The sequence below is a fragment of the Triticum dicoccoides genome, chromosome 5B (assembly GCF_002162155.2).
Source record: "Triticum dicoccoides isolate Atlit2015 ecotype Zavitan chromosome 5B, WEW_v2.0, whole genome shotgun sequence".
Lineage (NCBI taxonomy): Eukaryota > Viridiplantae > Streptophyta > Magnoliopsida > Poales > Poaceae > Triticum > Triticum dicoccoides.
The window spans coordinates 116,531,892-116,552,278 of record NC_041389.1 but is presented as its reverse complement, the minus strand read 5'-3'; the positions used below and the strand labels follow the sequence as shown (position 1 = coordinate 116,552,278).

At 43.3% G+C, this 20,387-nt stretch overlaps 3 protein-coding genes across 4 annotated transcripts; all 3 read right to left on the bottom strand.

Annotated features, from left to right (window-relative positions):
* Positions 1-1,197: 1,197 nt before the first annotated feature.
* LOC119307714 lies at positions 1,198-7,537 on the bottom strand. The gene is made up of 8 exons (XM_037583789.1): positions 7,067-7,537; positions 6,385-6,574; positions 6,142-6,252; positions 5,887-6,041; positions 5,082-5,324; positions 3,757-3,834; positions 1,874-1,984; positions 1,198-1,756 (listed from the first exon to the last, which is right to left on the bottom strand). Exons 4-8 carry the CDS (start codon positions 6,016-6,018, stop codon positions 1,673-1,675), a joined length of 648 nt encoding a protein of 215 aa, XP_037439686.1. The 5' UTR covers positions 6,019-6,041; positions 6,142-6,252; positions 6,385-6,574; positions 7,067-7,537; the 3' UTR covers positions 1,198-1,672.
* A 1,373-nt stretch (positions 7,538-8,910) lies between these two features.
* On the bottom strand, positions 8,911-12,863 carry LOC119307713 (transcription initiation factor TFIID subunit 8-like). The gene is made up of 2 exons (XM_037583788.1): positions 11,231-12,863; positions 8,911-9,410 (listed from the first exon to the last, which is right to left on the bottom strand). The coding sequence occupies exon 1, from the start codon at positions 12,440-12,442 to the stop codon at positions 11,354-11,356; it is 1,089 nt and encodes a 362-aa protein (XP_037439685.1). The 5' UTR covers positions 12,443-12,863; the 3' UTR covers positions 8,911-9,410; positions 11,231-11,353.
* A 307-nt stretch (positions 12,864-13,170) lies between these two features.
* On the bottom strand, positions 13,171-18,884 carry LOC119307711 (asparagine synthetase domain-containing protein 1-like). Of its 2 annotated transcripts, none has more exons than XM_037583787.1 (15): positions 18,728-18,884; positions 18,502-18,616; positions 18,265-18,414; positions 17,684-17,887; positions 17,471-17,602; positions 16,897-17,274; positions 16,733-16,800; positions 16,429-16,543; positions 16,189-16,294; positions 15,536-15,629; positions 14,402-14,577; positions 14,189-14,288; positions 13,991-14,107; positions 13,829-13,885; positions 13,171-13,532 (listed from the first exon to the last, which is right to left on the bottom strand). In XM_037583787.1, exons 1-15 carry the CDS (start codon positions 18,824-18,826, stop codon positions 13,425-13,427), a joined length of 2,019 nt encoding a protein of 672 aa, XP_037439684.1. In that variant the 5' UTR covers positions 18,827-18,884; the 3' UTR covers positions 13,171-13,424. The 2 variants fall into 2 exon arrangements, with proteins under 2 accessions (XP_037439684.1, XP_037439683.1); XM_037583786.1 differs by having other exon boundaries at positions 17,471-17,606; positions 17,688-17,887.
* Positions 18,885-20,387: the final 1,503 nt, after the last annotated feature.

The following is a 20,387-nucleotide window of genomic DNA, read 5'->3' as shown; positions in this document are numbered from 1 at the left end:
ATGTAATAATTAAGTATTGTTTGTGATTTATTTGTGTGAGATTTATTTGACTTGTGTAGAAGCTGAAATTTAGGCATCCAGTTTTAGGTCTGATGTAAAGGCATAATTGTTTTGCCTACATAAATCTTCTCTCCTCACCTAAAAATGTATTTAGATAGCCAGAATTTTGTTCTACTAATGTAAATGCTCTATGAAAATGAATTGCTCTCCAATACTTAGCTCCTCCAAGCCTCCCAGGTACGTCCCACATGTCAGAAAGGTTGTAACTTTTTATACTTGCTTGGCCATAGGTGGAAATGAGAAGGGATAAGGTACTCTAACATACTGTTGGGTGCGTTTGGGCTGCTGAAATTTGGGCCCGCGGGCAAGCTGGCTCACATGTTAGTGACCCAACTGCATGGTGCAATATGTCAAAGAAATTAAGTCTACGACGATGGCATAAGTGTTTCTTAGCACCGTATGCTGCAGTTGATTAGCATCAAGTTTCAGCCAACATTAACCATGTCCTAAACACTTAACAAGCATTAATTGAAGATGAACCCATTGTTATTTAAAATTTACACTAGCTTGTATTGGTTCTTCCATGTAGTCGAGCAAAGCAAATTTTATGAATATTGTGTGTAACTTGTATATAATGAATTATATGGTTCATGTTGTTTTTGTTGTGACTTGTTTATTTTTATTTTTCTATAAAGGTATGTCAAGTCCAGGAAATCTATATATTATAGATATAATATATCTCTTCTAAAAAATAGATATGATTTGTTTCAACTAATATGTGCTCATCATTTTTTATTATGTAGGTCAGATTTTGGGTTAGCTTCGTAGGCATGTTATGAATGAAAAAATCCATATTTTTTTGAACACGTTACAATTAAAATCGCTCACATACACAAGCATACACTCACCCACATAAACACGCACACGCACACCCTATCCTTATGAGCACCGCCAAGAGACTGAGCCGGCGTATCATCTTGTGATTGACAAAATTGACACCGACACCTTCGTTGTCGACAGGAACGTCTCCTCCCACTGAACGCACATCGCCGAAAGACATGAAATAAATTCAGAAAAATGCGAGCACCAATGTCAAGTCCATGACTCGAACTCTCGTGCGCTGCTGATACCACTGTCCTCCTAGCCATCAAACCATTGGTTGGTTCGCAAGAAGAAAAAAATGTATTCGGTCAAAAAACAAGGAAAACTTGATTGATAAAGTTAGAAAAGAAGTTAATTCCATTGCCCCCAATCTAGCCATGTTTAGTAAGAACTAGTAGTTGGGGCGCGCCACGGGCGCGCCGCTTAAGGGGCATCTGGGCGGTGCCAGGTAGATGAACACCCTTTTTACTTTCCTTTTTGGATCAAGATAGCGGCACATGTACATGCAATTCTTGATGGAACTTACTATATTGGAACATCATCTGAGGAAGAAACTGGTATGCCACGCCCACAATGATATAGGATCGACAGGAGCATGTTGCTGTTTGGCAACATAAGATGCATTAATAGAAATTGCACGCATGTCGGCCCCGACAGCGGTGGCAGGCCCTTGATGCCTCCCTCTAACCGTGCGGCTGACGATGCGGCGGCAGTAGCTCGCCGTCACGGACGGCGACGACCCTCCGGGACACGATGTTGATGGAGGCGCGAGGGAGATGTTGAGCTTGGTTTAGAGGTCCCTGATGGCAGCCCTAGTCCTCTCGATGGCAAACGGCTCCGCACCGTTGGCGTCTTGGTTCCTCGGCTTCCTTGCCTGCAAATGAATTCCACTTCATATCTGTGGCATGACTGGTTCTGAGCTTCTAATGATTATATGAATTATGAGAGAAGCGAGTGTGCTCGATCAAATATACACGGACTTCCGGCTCACCTTGTGGCTTTGAAAGAGCTGGAATGGCTCCGGCGAAGCTTTACAGACGCCGACTTGCTCGTCGGCGTCGTCACCCTCAACATCCCCTCTCAGAGCAGTTCGTTGAACTGTCTATGTACAAAATAGCAATGATCAATGCTACAGTCTACCTTCTACTTACGTTCTATGATGCTGTTTTCTCAAATCAGATATCAAAAGCATTAATCCTTACTCTTAGGCCATAGGAAAGAGCCAACAATTAGAAACAAAAGGAAATACTGGTGAAGATAGAAAGCCTTCTTCCGGTTCTTCTTTTTTGCAAGGACTTTTCCTCAGCAAACATTTGTAACACTGGTTATAATTATTTCAGTTCTTAAAAAAGCATGGGACGAATAGGAGAAAATAGAGGAATATCAAGGTAAGATCCTAGGAAAGGATGCCTCAAATTAACTGAAGGCCCACTGAAATGAGTCAGATATATCATGCAATATGAAATAACATTCTTCAAATTGTGCGAAGGAACTACCTTTGTTGTCCCATTGGCTCGATAGACATCAAAGTAATGTGAACTAATTCAGTCTCCGTCTATCTACAACCTTATTATATCCTAAAAAAAGCAAAACTAATTATACCACCATAAGCTTTATACAAACCACATCAGACAGATATTAGATCAAAACGGACAAGAAAGCATCAATGAAGTTTAAACATTGAATTGTAGACTTGACAGCGAAATCAGTTATTTGCAGCTTCTTTCCACAAAGTTCGCAAAAGTTACAAAAAATAACCTTTTTTAGCAGAACTCAAATAACCTTGTTGTTCAAATATGAGAAAAGTTATATCTTAATGATTAACCAAAGTTTGTTTTCTTGAAAAGTGTATCAAACTTTTACGAGAAGGCTATACAATATTTTACTAAACTAAATTCTTTCAGGATGTCTTTTGAAATCAAGGCATCCCTCATCAAGTCATACTTTTCTAGTACCTCCTACAAATTCTTCAAAGAATAGTACACCATTACATAGCAATGCCTAGAGTTAAACATAATCAACTTTGGCAGATACATACTTGAATGTGTACCATTGTTCCTGCCATCTTCTGTCAGTGCACATTGTGTTTGCTTGAACAACCAACTTCAGTTACAAGGATTATACAATAGTAGACTTATTTGTAAATCAAAAGTGCTAAGGAATAAACACTGCAACATAGTTCCTGATATTTATGTAGCTACATAAACCAGGAACATAAATTCCACACCAATTAAGTTGCTATTTGAAGATGTACACAAAGAGATAATAAGAGAACTTATATATGGACATGAAGAACAAAATCTGACTGAAACCAGTATATATTATCTCTCTGCCAATGTATAGCTGTTGTATTAGAAGGATCTGTCGTTTGAATACAACAGGACATATTTTTAGCTATATAGAATCATGTATAACTGTAATAGTAGTATAAAGCTACAATGTTCTGTCTCCTATTGGCTCTTACATAGTTATAAACAGATTACTATATAATCATGTTACTGAAACAATACATAAGCAAATCCAATATGCATGTCAAGCTTTCTCTAAGAATAAATTTAGGTATGCCATAATAAAACCAGAGTAGTGATTGTTCAAGACAAAACTGGTAGTTCACTTGGTTTCCTATTTCCAGTTGTCTCTAGTAAGAGTTTTACTGCAAGAAAAAAGCTTGGAACAAATTTGAATCCTTAGATCCATAATTAAAATCTGCAAAACTGAATATAAAAAACAGGCACCAAAATATCGAAAAACATGGAAACTGAGAAGTAGTTTTTATTCAAACCACCCTGTCAGAGAAATAACAAGTATTTAGAGGCACAAATAAAGGAAAGAAAAATATATTACTACTTAGTCTTCCAGGTGGTATCGTGGTACCTCTTCTCCCATTAAGAAAACAGAAGCATTGCCAGACATCTCATCAAGGGCGCAACTCAGTGCTTCACGCACAGTCATCTAAAGTGCAAACAAAGAGCTGCATAAATTTTCCAGACAAAATCTTAACGTAAGCAGAGCAGAAAATTACTCAAGACAAACACAAATTTCTAAACTGCAACAAGTAAAAGCATATTAACAAACTAATATGAGAAACATTTTCAGTGCCCAATCACATGACTAATTAGCTCAATGTCCAGTTCTTTCAATCTTATGAAATCAGAACGACCCACCTAGAGAAGTCCTTGCAGAAAAGGGAAGTCCTCCCGCCTAGCAACCTCGGTAAATATCTCCCCATCACTATCCATCAGAATTCTTAACCACCTTTACACTCATGTTTATTCATAAAATATTAGCACCGACGAATGTGAGGTCATACAAATTGTTAATGTCTAATGTACCCACCAAATTTGCGACGGCACATGCTTGCAAATGAATTTCTCTACTTTACAGTACTAACATCAGAGAAGTGTTGTTCCATGTCGCTGTCATTAGTGATGAGGCATATGTTAGGAAGCGAAATTATTAACATGCTGATCAACAAAGCATTGTGTTACAATACACGAATACAACAAAATAAATAAATGTAGTAGTAGTATAGCATGTTTTTTAGGGTTTAGCATGGTTTTTCGTCAACAGAGTATAATACACGAAGTTACTAAAACATCGATCAACAGAGCATTGTGTTAGATAGCAGCATAGCATGGTTTTTCCAGAAACAGGAATGTGAAATTTCAAATTTTCAGCTTACAACAGAATACTCAGTGTTTCAGACATTTGGGTATTATCACACAGTTTAAATTAGTGACTATCTAGTTCATAGAAGATGTTAGAAGATATTACAAACCTCATCTACTGCATTATCAAGAAGTTAAGATATAGTTGCACGACAATAGAGAAGTTATTAGATAAATATTTTACATGGTGGCATACATATCTTGAAGACCAAACATAAAGAAGAAAAGTCATGAGTACATCATACCTTTACTGGATTGATATTCATAATTATTTCAGTGATGAACTAAGCTTTAATTAAATATTATATATTTTTGTCTTTCGCCAAAACCTAAAATAATATAACCTTCGTAAAAGGTACCCTAAACCTCTAGCATATATACTAACCCAAAGTAATAGAAGTGCCTATGAAATAGTTTTGACCAACAGAATCAAACAATAGCAACCGAGGCCTGACCCACCGGCAAAGATGAGAGGACGGAAACACGGACAGAATAAAAGCGAACGGTTACAAGGTGGGAACTGGGTGCTACCTGCTCGGATGGGGAGCGATTTGGCACTGCGGCTGCAGACGAAGAGGAGGCATGTGGACGGCGAGCTTGGCGCGCCTGATGCTGGCTCGGATCGGCATAGTAAACTAACCCTACATCCAGTTTATAGAAAAGAAAAGGCATCATGCATGTATTGACCAGAGCAAATTGGGTCAAGATTAAATTTAGGTAAATATATAAATTTGGCAATGCTAAATACCTCGAAGGAAAAATGACTTGGCAAATCTGATCAATAGAATAAAGCAAAATCATAAGAAAATTTGCTGGATAGAGCTGGTGTTGACACGCTCAGCTACGTATGTTGCATGTTCCCCTTGCTTATCATGTATGGCTTTGCTACCCTACACGAATTATGACTCCTCTGGCAATATAGAACTTGCAAGCTAATTATTTCTACCATTATGTGCCTCCTAATGATCCATGAACCAATGAAATATATAGCTTGCAAGTTCATGGATCATTATGTACCATTATTTCTACTCTTTGGAGTGGCCACATGTGTATCTTTGAATCTCCAAGTGCCACCGGAAAGATTTACATTAGATTCGTGCCAACGGAAAGCTGTATGCAATGCCAAGGGAATCACACCAGCGACAACTTACAGGAACCAGATGAGTTAGGCTTAGTTGTAACTGCATAGATTATAAATTAACGGCCACATGTTCAGTACAGGGATTATGTTTTTAGCACAACATTCTAATTTGTGACTGAAAAAATATTTCATCAATCATTCATGAAACCTTAACACTACAGCAACTCCACGACTATCCTTTTAGAAAAGATATACCTTGCGCAATTGAAGCGTCAGATTCTCAAGAACCGGTGAATATTCAAACATAGAAACAAGTGGACGGAGGTCTGGTTGCACACACCGATCATTCAGCAACAGTCTTGAACTTACTATAATGTCGGGCACCATCTCAAATCCCTTCTAAAAATAAACTGAACAAAGTGCACATCAGTAACGGTTCAGGGTACAGTGTAGAGAGCTAGAAGGGGCGGTGGATCTGAAAATTTGAAGAATAGATGTAGAGACTTGTACATAGTTTCTGAAGCTGAAGAAATTGTACAGAGAAAGGTATGAAACAGTGAAGCAGACGGCAAGCCACCATGTGAGGCCACGCCCTGTTCCTTTCCCCGTTGGTCTCGCTCCCTTGAGGATCAGAGGTCATTCAAAAAAATAAGAAAGGAACCACAACACTTACACAATACTGCATAGATGGGCAGAAAGAGAAAGAGTGATAGAGATCAGGGGCAAGGGGGAGAAGGATTCAGAGAAATTTACGTTGGCATCATGGACGAACCTGCCACCTCGACCCGGCTCCCCCGTCCGCCCTCAGCAGCAACAGCAGATCGAGCGGATCCCTGCACCGCCGCCTCAGCCCGTCGCCTTGAAGCATTGCCTGCCCACCGCCATCGCCAGGAGATGCCGCTGCCACGTTCTCCTCCGGCCAAATGCGTTGTCGCATCCCGCGCTGAACAAGTTTCAACCAAAAAAGGAAATGAAGATAGCGAATGTATCTTTCCAAGTCACAGCCACCCAATTATATATATGGTTTCATGGTTCGTTCTTATACTCTCTTCAGTAGTTCTGCTTAATGCTTTTGTAACTCAAAGTCTCTCTGACTCTTCAAAATCAAGCAAGAACCGGAAGATGCTAGCAGAGAATTTCATCCAACATTATGCTCTACTTAGCCTGACATACACTGCTGAAATTTGGAACAATAATTCAAACACAAGTCTGCAGCATGAAGAGTTCAACGTGTACTCAAGTGAGAAGGTTAATTCTGCCACAGACCAAATGTTCACTGCAGCTCCCAGAGCCCCACGATCAACAAAACCAGCCAATCATACAGAAACTGGGTAGGGTTATGTAGCAATCTCCTAAGAAATTCTGCTCACCAAATACTGAGGAGATAACTTGGCCTAGGAGAATCTAGCGGCTAATTCAGTAGTGAGAGGCGGACCTGGAATTAGGTAGTTGCTACGCGGAGGGTCTTGACGTACTCCTCGTTGTCGGAGTCGAACAAATCTCTCGCCTCCTCTTCCTCCTGGTCCCCGTACCCGGCGGCGGGCCTGACGGGCACGACGCCGAACGAGTTCGTACTCCCCGCCGCCCCCGTCGTCGACGCCGTCCTCGTCCTCATCGCCGCCGGCGAGGCTGCTGTTGCGGCCGCTGGAGGGGCACTAGAGGAGGAGGAGACGGCGGCGGAGGACGAGGAGGATGAGGACGAGGTGTCGCCTCCACCCTCGGCCTCGGCTTCGGCGCCGTTGGATCTGGAGGGATGGGAGGAAGGAGCGGGGCGTGGGGAGATCGTTGATCTGCCACCCGCCCCCGGTGCTCGCCGGAATCGGCCGTCGTGAGTGGTGATGGCGGCGGCGGCGAGCCGCGGGGGGAGAGAAGAGAGAAGACTTGCGTTTGCGTATGAGAGCAGGGATCGACGAGAGGAGCCGCATTTTCTATTTTTTTCCTTCGGCACAGTAAAATCTACGTGGCATAGGCGAGGAGGCGCCCTTACCGCGACTGTTAAAGGGTTTAATGCGTCCTTTTTGTGAGTGCTTATTGGCATAGCTCGTCCTTGAGTGTTGGAGCTCGTAAAAAACAATTGTAAAAGCTTGACTTAATACTAAATTGAAAAGAACAAAATAGCATTTGTCATAGGCAAATCCAATAGCTAGACTAAAAGTGACTAGGTTTCAAAAAGATCGAGTAACTTTTTTGAACTTGGGTGACTTTATTTAATTAATAATCATATCCTTAACAATAAGAGGAATAAGGAAATCAGGGGGTTTATCATGCCACACCCATGACTCCTGACCCAAAGAACTAAACGAGCAATAGTATGAGCACACTCGTTTATATCATGCACACAATGATTTATCATCGCCTTGCCAAAAGAACTCATCAACCTTCGACATCGGGTAACTTAGGGTTTGTGCCCCAACCCCTCCTTGTTTCAAAAAAAAAAAAAAACTTGGTACCCCACCGTTTCTGAAAAAGAACGCCTATAAATATTAGCAGGTCATCCCCTGCTAAATGGACTTGTGGCCCACTGTACGTCCGCTATGACCCGCTCTGCTAAACAGATTTGCGGCCCATTGTATGTTTGCTCACTTTCAACTCTCGAGTATGCTCGGCTTTCTTTCTCACATGCATCGCATGAACAGTAAATTAAGGGAAAATAGCAACAAACATTAAATAATTCTGAACTTTTGTGTGATTAACATGTTTCATCTGCGTACAAAGTTTCATGAAGAAATAATCATTTATAACGCTATGTGCAACAATAACATAATGGATGCTCCAAAAAGTTGCTTCTGAAAACATTTTAGTGCACCGATTTTGTTCTTTTTTGCTAGACAGCTACGAATGCCATTACATCACAAAATTTTGCATATAGGTAGAAAACAAAGGAATGTTTGTTACCATAAAAATGAAAATGAATTGTTCGCCATCTTTGTGGATTTTACTATTCATGGTAGGAGCATTTGAGCTTGGGAATAGAATGACACATTCAGAGTGAAATGTTGTCACGCCAAGTAGAACTGAACTAAGCTCGGAACCTTTCTACAAAATAGATTCACATACCAGCTGACAGATACCAAATGGGCAAGGAGCAGCCCATACAAGCAGCAAATCCCGCGTAGACATCACTTGGGATCTTGATTAAATTTCCTTCGGAAGAAGAGAACCCATAAAGAACTGCAAATCAGCAGCAAATATCACAGAAATATCCAGTCCAGATTATCAGCACATACATAAACCATCTAAAAGAGAGCAGATAGGAGTGACAGAGATGGAATCAACATATATGAAGAATCAAGGGGTGCCCAGCTCGGATCAGATACACAGTTGAATGAAACAGGCCAAAAGAATGATGATGTATAGTACAATGCCGTTACAGCCTCAGCGCACTAATCAACACGCTCCAATCACAGAAAGCAATACAACGAATGGGTGATCACCATTACACGGATGCAGCTGGATAAGCCAACCAAATCAACACGTACACCCCTTCCTCTTTGTTGAGAGGAGCGTTGGTCAGAAAAATCAAGTCAGCTTTTGTACAAACATCTCCTCTCTGTCTTCCTAGCTACAAAGGAGGAGCATCATGCCTTTGGATGGTCTCCAAAATCAGCTCCCTACGAAAAAGGCTTGCTTCATTCCAGTGATATGTCGGAACGAGCAGGAACTACAAACCTAATAATCTCTGGGGATCCCAATGCTGATGCTGACAGGAGAGACTGGGTGCAGGTTACAAAGGTTCGAGCTTGCCAGTAGGCCGAAGGTTGCATCGTAGGATACCTGGCCTGCACAAATCACCAAACATCTAGTCAGAAATGACCCAACTAGTTTCCTATAACTAAGTTGTGAAGCAGCATACAAAGATGACATCATATTTCAGAATGGTTCTCAACTATTCTGCTTGTTATTTTTCAGTCACTTGCACACACAAGTGTTAAATACTGTGCCAGCTACTATAACTGCTTTAACTGTGCACTTGTCATCTGAATTCTGAAAGGATGCCAAAGCCAGTTCCCAGTTAATTTCTGTCCACTCCATAATTTTCAATGGGAAGTCGTAACTTTTTCATAGAGCCAAACCAAAGCAGAAATGTATGGCAATATATGATTATATATGCAAGGACATCCCACAAATTATACTGCTGAGCTAACACTCGTGGGATAAAAAGGACATGCTAGCCTGACGAGTTATTAGTAAAAGCAGCATCAACACTCGAGCACAAACAGCTTACTCTGCTACATGCAGTACGTACAGGCCTACAGGGGTGCCTAACTACCTAAGGATAGAACTGACCTATTGGATTCTAGTGCCACCAAATCTTCTGATGCTACCAAAAGTTATTGAAAGTTCTATTTTATTTTAGATTGTACTAACATAATCTAGCATGCTACAAAAATTAAAAATAAAAAGGGCAGCCCGGTGCATGTAGCACCCGCTTGCGCAGGGTGCGGGGAAGGGTCCGACCACTTTGGTCTTTTGTATGCAGCCTTTCCCTGCATTTCTGCAAGAGACTGTTTCCAGGACTCAACCTGTGACCTCATGGTAACAAGGAACAGCTTCACCGCTGCGCCAAGGCTACAAAAATCAAACTCAAACAAAATACATGTAACAAGCAACATAAAGGAGAAATTCTGCTGTGAATAGTACCTCCCTCCCTCAATCTCTCCAGGATACTGTCTAGTAGGAACTTAGTCACTAATCTTCATATAGGCAGAGGCCAACTCTCTTCGTGTGTTTACTGTGCTATTGATAAAAGAAAAAAGCACGCCCAGACAGGCGTTTAATGTGCGCATAATTGCGCTCAAGACGCATGCCTAGTGCCTTTTCCCACTTAAACTCACACAACTTTCATGCAGAGTCGCTGATGCAGCCAACATAGAATGTTCTCTCTCTTAATAATCAAGTACTAGCACATTTCTAATTTCTAAGTAGTTGGTCAAAATACTACTGTACCTGTTTTGGTCTTAACCCACAACTGAGAGTAATCAGGACTATGCTTACTATCATCAGAAACCCAACAACAGAGAGTAATCATGACTATGCTTACTACCATCGGAAACCCTAGGCCCTGGCTATTGCTCAAAATTTCTTCTCATCACTGACAAACATAGGGCACAATAATCCAGGCGCCCTTAGTTTAAAAGCAGGCTGTGACGCATATCAACACATAAAACTCCCAATCTAAAGTTTCTACCGTACGACATGTAGTGCAAAGTCTACATAAGATTATCAGAATGACTAATTCACATCTAGATGTTTTTTAAGGATGTCACATCTAAGTAGTTCATCACATAATAAGGGGCTTCAAGATTTGTACAAAATATTTTTTAATTGTGTTTTTGCTGATGTTGTGTGATGTCATGCTTAGATGTGACATAGTTATGTCACATCTAGATGAGTCCTAGCCACACCCTAAGATTATTTACTACAGTTGGGTATCCTTGTCCGACTTTCAGGTAACCAAAACAGACGTGCGCTGCATTGCCTAGAACAAACTGGTGTGGGCTCAATCTCATTTGATTATGTTCAGTTTAAATGAAACTCCGAAGCAAGTAAGGAACTGATAGCCAGCAGCAATTATCACAAGTGAAACATTTCAACATACCTCAAGATTCCACATATTGGAGATCCACCGTCAAACTGAAATGATCATAGATCCCTTCTCCCACACCCCAGCTCGCCATAATGCAACTCCATTCTGGGCACTGCACTTCTTCCACCAACCATATTAAATCTGGGGCAGTTCCTGTGGGTTATCCATTGATGCCCTCAATATCATCCCAGCCCTCCGCTTCCGGTCATCCTTTTGTTCCTCCTTCAAAAACGACGGGTCCTCCCTCAGATCCATGGAATTTGAATTGAGGGCCACTGCCAGGGGCTTCTTGTTTACTCCAATCTTCAGGTGCACTGGTGCCCTCACCTTTGGAACAATGCTCTTTTGGTTCTGATTCTGGTCCCAACCTGTCCCAGAATCAAGCTCCATAGCATTTGCACCCTGAATTGCTGGTGCAAATGCATCAAGGACAGAAAGTTTCTTCCGCTCAGAAGGGATATCAACCTCTGACACCTCCTTGTCTCCATGCGGCAAAGCAGGCTCAAGAAAAGGATTTCTCTTGCTCCCAGCTGGTTGTATCTCCTTCCCTTTGGCTACACTATCCTCAGAAACCGCTGGCCGAAACCCATCAGCGCCCGCAAGGGCCAATCGCTGCTGCAAGCTGAGCAGCGACTTCTCGGCCTTCCTCCGCTGCCGCACTTGTTCGACCATGTCCACCCTGTCCTTGGCCGCCTGCTCACTCCACACCTCTGTCCTGACGTATGTGTGCGGGTCCGGGAAGGCCGGTAGCCACTCGGGCACATGCCTCATCCCAGACTCTCTCTCAGCCACAGCAAAGCTAGGCGTGGGCTGCGGAGCGCGGGGTATAGGGAACTTGGGCAATGGACGCGTGAATGGCACCTCGTCCTTGGAGTCGACGAAGGCCATGAGGTCCTTGACGACGCCTGAGCCGACGAGGCAGCGGCCTGAGGTGCCGGCCCCGGCGAAGCCATCAAAGTCGGTGCCGATTTCCTCGAGGGACTGGATGATGTCGTACTCGTTGGCGAGAGCGCGGCCGGCGAGGTTGGCGTGGAAGGCCGCGGCCCTTCCCAGGTGCGTGAGGTAGCGGAGGAGGACGTCGACGAGCGCGTCCACGGCCGAGCGGTGCGTGCAGTCGAAGCCCGCGGCCTCGAGCGCCTGCGCGACCGCCGCCCGCGCCACGGCCCTCCCGAACTCGTCCCCACTGCCGCTGCCGCTGCCGCTGCTGCCCGCGCGGTCACTCATACTGCTCCCTCTTGTCCTCCCGCCGCTCCCGACCGGTCATACCGTCGAGCACCTGGCGGGCGTGGCGGTCCCAGATCCGGAGCTAGGGTTAGATCTCTGCTCGGGCCACGCCGTCCGCGCCACCATCCAGGGCGAGCCGAGGGGAGCTAGACGCAGCCGCGCGACGGAATTGCGCGCCCGACCGCCCTCCCGCCCGCCTCGAGCTCGCGCCCCCGGCGGGATTCGAATTCGGTCGGCAAGAGACGACGCGGCGGGATCGCGCGGTGGTGGGGGGCGGGGATTGGGCGGGAAATCGAGAGCGGGGTGGGTTTGGAAGCAGGAGACCGTTGGGGATTTAGGGTTTGGGGAGGGGAGCACGCGCGGGGGTTTGGGTGGGGCTCTCTCTGATCCGAGCACGCGGGCGGGCGGGCGAGGGGAGGTGGAGACGAAGGCCTTGGGGAGAAGGGAAGAACGCGTCCGCTTGACTTTATAGAGGAGGGCGTGTGGAAATCCCGTGTGCGCGAGCCGGGTGCGCGGAGCTCGGCGAGGACACGTGGCGATGGACGGTTGGTTCCGCCTCGTGGACTCTTTCCAGCGTGGACGCCGTGTTCTCCACGACGGGGTTCTGTTGCTCGGGCCTCCGCAGAGGAAGGCGGCCCAACTGGCCCAGTTACAAGTGAAATATGCCAAAGGACAACACTAAAATAGTACAGACATTTGCCTCAAAAAAAATAAAAATAGTACAGAGATGAACTGGTAAAATAAAAACTAGATTCCTCTGTTTTGTTATCCATGGTTGCAATGAATAAGAAGGTATGAGAAAGAACAAAAATTTCATGGCTGAACAGCCAGTGATACAGCATGGCATGCTTCATGCCAACATGACTACAACCCATAACAGGATGAACTGAAGAGAGGAACCGGACCGATCACCGGCATCCGTGCCGCTGGAAACATGTGGCAATGCAGCATCTGGCACGTCGAATTAGGTTTGTTTACCCCGTCAGTGGTTACGCTTGTGGACCTCCACGCTGCCTGCTGACGCCAGGTTCGCGGCTCGGTTGCTGCCAAAGTTCTTGCGGTTTGATTCCCTTGCTATTCTCGAACCAAACTGCACAAAGCATCAGATGGAATGGAAGTGAAGACACATGAGTTTCCACCACAAGAGTGCTCAGGCATATTGTATGTGCGGACAATCGAAATACAGCTGAATTATAATGCAACAGCTATATAATCGTCGTTTTTAAGCAGAGACAGATTCATAAAAGGTTTAAACAGTGACATTGGGCCCTCGATTCACACAATTAACTTGCTCACTTGTTGCCTGCGATCTAAATACTGTAACTTTTTAACACACAACACTAAAACTATTCTACTGAAGGAAACAAATGGTTATAAATGATGTACCTGGATTGCTCGCTTTGGCAGAAAAGCAGCTTCTTGTAGACCCAGCAGCTTTGCAACCTGCAGCATTGTCACATTACTTAATCAGCAAAAGGAGATGGAGATCAGAACATAGTGTGTAACAACTTAAATATAGATAAGAGTTAAGAAAAACGAAATGCAAACCTCTCTCAGAATCTTCTTATCACCCTTCCCCACAGGTTCATCAAGTTTAGCGATATCCCATAGTGGAATTTCCAACAATGTTCTGATCACACTCTCATCAAGAAATGGAAAACGAGCCTGTCGTGGGCACATGGGTACACATCAGCCACTACAAGCCTATAGCCAAAGCTGAACTAAAAAAAGCATGACGAAGATTACCTCTTTGCCATGGTCAGAAATGCACCTATCATCTCTTCCCATGTTTCTTTTCCAAATTCTTTGCACATCTAGTCTCATTTCCTCGTCCAGTGAAACCCATCTAAATAGGGGTATAAAACATGAATTTAATTTGTTTTTGCAACATCTGCAAAAATATCTCAAACGACAGTCACATTATTTAGCATGCAGTACAATAAATCAATGCATACATACCCTCCAACTCTATATTTAGTACGATGTCTACCATAACCAGCACACTGCTCATCAGCTCCAGAACCAACTAAAAGGACTCTAGATGTTGACTTGTGCTTGTAGCGATCACCATCTTGCCCATTCACCCAACCATCCCCGCTAGCAGCTAACCATAGGGCTATACCAATGTTCAAATCCTGTGCAAAAGATCCAGCATTTTAACTCAAATAAATCTAACAGGAGCAAAAGAGCATAGTAAAAATTTCCAACAGTCCATCATATTTTCAAATTAAACAGATATGTGTGAATGAATAGAGAAGAAGTGCTAAATATTATCTTCTATTGTCCAGTACATGGTGCACACACATGAAGACGATTGTGTCATATGACGGAACTATGGTGAACTGTGGTCTCAAGGATGCCAAAGGGTGTTCAGATTTCTACTCCCACCAGTCCACCACTAATCTTACTGCAGCCTCTTACACATAATCTCCCACAGAACCACTAGGAAGATGCAACCACCATAACGAATGCACATAATAACCAGGTATTTTTATAAGTAAATATAAGCTTGGTTAGAAGGGATGGGGAATTCGGGGGATCGGGAGTTGATGGGCATGCGGATGTAAGTGAGATGAGTACTGGAAGTTTAACGGTCCAAATGTGCATCGTTGCTCAAAGAATGTTTAATAAATCTTAGTGTTTCATCATAAATTGGGATGTCTTAAAACTACAAATCAAATTCCTCAAGAGTTTCTCGTCTCTTGCAAAACAGGGGACCAGGACTAAAAGCAAACACCCATGTCAAATCCTACCTTAAACTTCCTCCTCTAAACTCCATCCCCCAATTATTAACAAACAGGTCTAGTCCATGAGACCAGTACTAAACTCTTATCTTTTATTATATGCCAAATGTGATCCCAAAAGAAAAGATGGACTTGAGTCTTGACAGACTTTTCTTGTATTGTCATATGCAAAAAAAAAAATGCATGATTCGAAGTTTACAACACCATTCCAAAATCCAAATCCAAGATGAATTAAATCGAGTGACACTGCATGGATGACTCGATCGTTCATACGTTGTTTGGCCTTCAGCATTGTAAACCAAGGAAACTAACCTAATGAAGCATTAGTGGGATATAAGAAGGTACACACCATATAGGTGTTTGAAGGGTATATCAGTGACATCACGTGTTCACTTTCCTCTTTCAAGTTGGCCAAATTACTGTCAATCTCAACAAGACGCCATCTGCAAATAAGACGGTGAAATGAATATCATAATGAACACTTCATTTAGTATTAGTCCGACACTCTGATAAAATTTCTTTTACATGACCAGACCAATGCATGAGCATAATATTGGCTAGCATGGTAAAACAAAAATGCAGGACAAAAAAAGTTAATCGATAAGTGAACGATGCAACACAAGGATACAGTATCAATCACTCCAATTAAAGCAACAGAACATTTACAGTGCATGATAGGCATGATCGAGGAACTAAGAAAGCACAACCGTAAAATAATGCAAGACGCAGATGACAGATTATGCACATTAGAGCATATTGATCATCTGATGGATAGAAGGCTTGCAAAGTAAACATCATAAGGTTCATCATGTATGAGGAATTCATTAGGCTATAACCACAAGTGCAAGAATTTGAGTCCAGAGTTCATTTTGCACAGAAACATGATGGAAGTACTGTCTGTCTTTTGATATGTTCAAACCAGCATCAATACAAAATCATCTATGTTCAGCACCAGATACAAGCTGTCAAGGCAAAGAATATCGAAAGTTCAGGTCAAAACACCTCCGCAGAGGGGAGATTCTCTGAAGCTCCTTCAGTCCTGCCAGTGAAGAAACTCTATCTGGAGCTAGCTGCCCATCAAAACTGACATTCAGCAAATCAATTGTCCCTGCGCAAAATCTTAGTTAGTTTTCCTCAAAAACCAAAGTTTGTGGTGTACTATGAAGCAGCTAACTTCCTTGCTATCATGTTAAAAAGATGATAGTGATGAATAAAATGTAGTAGCAACACACTTGAACATACATTTGGAATCGAGGCACTGGTCTAGTAATGCTGCAAGTATCATGGAGTCCAAGCCACCAGAGAAAAGGATTGCTATCGGGGCCAACTCCGCTTCCTTGAGTTTATTCAGATCACCCTGTCCACAGCAAGGACTCTGTAAAGTTGGCCTGATAGACTAGTAACAGAAAATGCAACATGAAAAAGGTAGAAGCATTTTCCTTCCAAGAAAGAAGATAGAACCATTTCAATGAAGGTCTCAAATCATTATTACACTGGTGGAGTTGTAAAAAAAGAAGGCAATATTACGAATATGTTGGTTACTCACCTGATACAGTATGTTCACATTGGTTCGCAGCATTACAGATTCCCTTAGTGCAACTAATACTCTATGTGCTGAAACATGATAGAAAAGTATCAGCATTAGTAACTTCGTAAATTTAAATTATCTCGGGTAATTTTTAGCAAACATCTGATGCACCTACTGTATACCTGGAGATAAGCAAATATCTGATGGGAGATCTCTTTTCTCAAACCCATTACTTGTACTGTCTTCAGCTTCTCTGAAACACGAAGACAAGTGATGGTTCCCTTTGTCAACAGAACCCATGGCCGAAATTAAGCCATCCACAGTTACAGTAGGAACTGTTGATTTTCTCTCCCATTGTATTAACGTATGCAACGAAGAATCCGTCCAATCATGTTTTCTAACTTCGACGACACATCCTTCCTTCGTACATGCGGCATTATTATCAAGGTCTTTCAGGTGAATGCTGTATATCCCACAAGGAAGCTCTTCCCAGTAGCTAACTTTGGTATGGTCAGAAAAATCAGGGTCTGCTCCTGCCTCCAAACCATTTACTTCTGTTGCTGCAGGAGTGAAGAGGAGTATATATGAGAATGGACATGCACAAGTAGATATGAGTTACAACATTGAAAGCACGTACAAATTCAGAAACATCACAGTTTATTTTCTGTTCAGGAATGTTTTCACCTTTCGAAAAAGATGATGAACAAAACATTGATAAGATACTAAGAAAGATACATGAATTCACGCTTATCTTACCAGAGTTATTCCTTGAAAACGAAGGGGGTGATACTGATGATAATATAAAGCGTGAATCATCAGGAGTGGGCCAATGTACCAACAGGCTTCTTCTCCCAAATGCATCCCGGCCAAACCACAATGTTTTTGAGTCTGTCTGGAAGTTCAATGTGACATTGATGTTAGGAAACAGAGTCTACAATGAAATGAAAACAAGCCAAACATCACAATTACCTGCCTGCCAGTATATCAAAGCCCATGGTCCTTTAATAGTGGAGAGGATCTGTGGAACTGATTTCCCTACGCTCTCACGGCAAGGGGATGCTTCATCTCTATCAGCAACATGGAGGTCACAGCAACAGCAAGATTCCAGTGAAGACAAGAGTGATTGTGTGTCATTCTGATCATTGGCAATGTTAATTCCTCCATATATCTCACCTTATAATGAAAATAACAAGAGCAGTGTGAATTTCATGTAACATAATCAGTCCAGTCCTTAGATACTTGGATTAAAGGAAAGCAACAATAATATGCCATCGATACATCGATGTGTGATTTAAACTGAAAATCAGAAGCATTTCCTGTGTACTGAAGTCAGATATATGTGCACCATGCAAAAGGGATTACGGTTGCTGTTGAATGCAAGTCTGATCAACAAATCATTTAAGAAAAATAATCAACTAAATTTGTAAGCACTACCAAAAATGTGGATGTCCCAGCATATAACAGCATATATGAAACATATCAGAAGACATTGATTTGTAAAGAAAAGAAAAAAGAAAAACAATACCGTCTTTTTAGTTTAACAGCATTACCATTATACACTAGAACACTTCCTGATTGCGCCACCAGTGGCTGCGAAACCGGCTCAGCTCCCCTGAGCTGCAGTGTCGCCCCAATGAAGCACAACTCCGTGGCACCAACACCACCACCAACCCCGTCTCCACCGTCACAGTCTACACCATCTGCAACATACAACAGTCGTCATAAGCGATGGCCAAAGCGACCAAAATTACAAAGCATTACAAAAGCATTAGTGAGGGAACCGCCACCTGTAGCACCTACGATGGTGCCGTCCGCGTAAAGGTGGAGCCTATGGCATCCAAGGCTGTCCGGGCCTCGCCGCCGCAGGGTCTCCTTGAGCTCACCCACGGACACGCCCTTCCCCTACACTCGCATGTACAGCTTGGCTCGATTAGGGTTTAGGGTCTGGGAAACCACAACGAGGAGGGATTTAACTCTGCTTTTGTAGGTTTTAACGGATGCTAGTGACAGTACCTCGTCGGAGAACGGTGTTCCAGATGCGGCGGCGGCGGCGGCGGTGGAGGGGACGACGACTAGGCAGTCGCCGGATAGGACGAGGGCTATGCCGCACATCGCTGACTTCGGGACCCGCTTGCCAGTGGAGCGCAATCGCACGCTCCGGCGCCGTGCATAACCTTTTTTTTCTTTTTCTTTGGGGTACCTTTTTTTTATTGAGAGAAGACGGCGACGTGCATAACCGGTTTCGCAGCACGAGGCCTTGGGTTTGGTTGGGGGCTTGGCCCAACAAAGTGTGTGTTCAGTTTCTTTTTTACTCACCAAGCAATGAAATCACTAGTTGAAGAGTACTTGTTGTAAGACCACTCTAGTTCCCCAGGTTACAAGAAGTGGCCCACATGCAGCACGCCACTTGTTGTAACCGGGAAGTTTTCCCTTTTTCATAGATTTGTTTATTCAAAACGTTTTATCTCTCAAATCGTGCGTCCAAATCTCGAAGCGCCTTCACCGTTGGATTCCTCGCGTCGAGATTTTTAAAACTAGATCTCATATGTTGATAGGTTTTGACAAACTTTTTTTTCATGAAAAAACCGGACGAAAAAACCGAACCAGAAACACGGGTTTTTTCCCTTTCCGGAAGAGGCACGCATGTGCCTCCTATGAAATCACAACCGTGCCTCTCGCGGAAGGAAAATTGTGACTCTCGCGGAAGGAAAAAAAAAGAAAACGCGTTTTTTCGTTTCCGAGGAGGCACGGACGTGACTCGCGCGAAAGCATAACCGTGACTCTCGCATAAGGAAAAAAAACAGAAAACGCGTTTTTTTCGTTTCCGAGAGGACGGCTGTGACTCGCAAAATCACAACCGTGCCTCTCACGGAATCAAAACCGTGCCTCTCACGGAATCAAAACCGTGACTCTCGCGAAAGAAAGAAAACAGAAAACGTGTTTTTTTGTTTCCGAGAGGCACGACCGTGACTCTCACTAAAGTACAACCGTGCCTCTCGCGAAAGCAAAACCGTGACTCGCGTGAAAGAAAAAAATAGAAAACGTGTTTTTTCCCATTTCCGAGAGGCACGGCCGTGACTCTCGCGAAAGCACACCCCCGCCTCTCGCGGAAGCAAAACTGTGACTCTCGCGAAAGGAAAAAAACGCGTTTTTTCCCGTTTCCGAGAGGCACGGCCGTGACCCTCGCGAAAGCAAAACCGTGCCTCTTGCGGAAGCAAAACCTTGACTCTCGTGAAAGGGGGAAAAAAGAAAATGCGTTTTTTCGCGCAAAAATCTTATTTTTGATCGAAAAGCTAAGGAAGACCAGTGGAAAACCAAAACATCGAAAAAAAACCCGGAAAAAACCATTTAAAAAGCCGAAAACGCATGTGGAAAAATAAAAAAAGCAAAATCCGAAGGGAGCACCCAGAGCGCGACACGTGGCGAATGACTGAGAGCACGCCAAGTGGCGCTGTTGTTGCGAGGCTCCCAAAGAAGCGCTCTTAACTAGTTGCTCTGCCAAGCATAAGGATAACCCCTCAAAAAAATAAAAAACAAGCATAAGGACATCTCCAAGGTTGACTCTTTAAATCACACACCGCATCCATTCGCGGATGAGTAGGGACCAGTCCATGACAATGATGCGAGAGCTGGCCATCCGATTACATTTTGAATGATTAAAATATCTATGCAA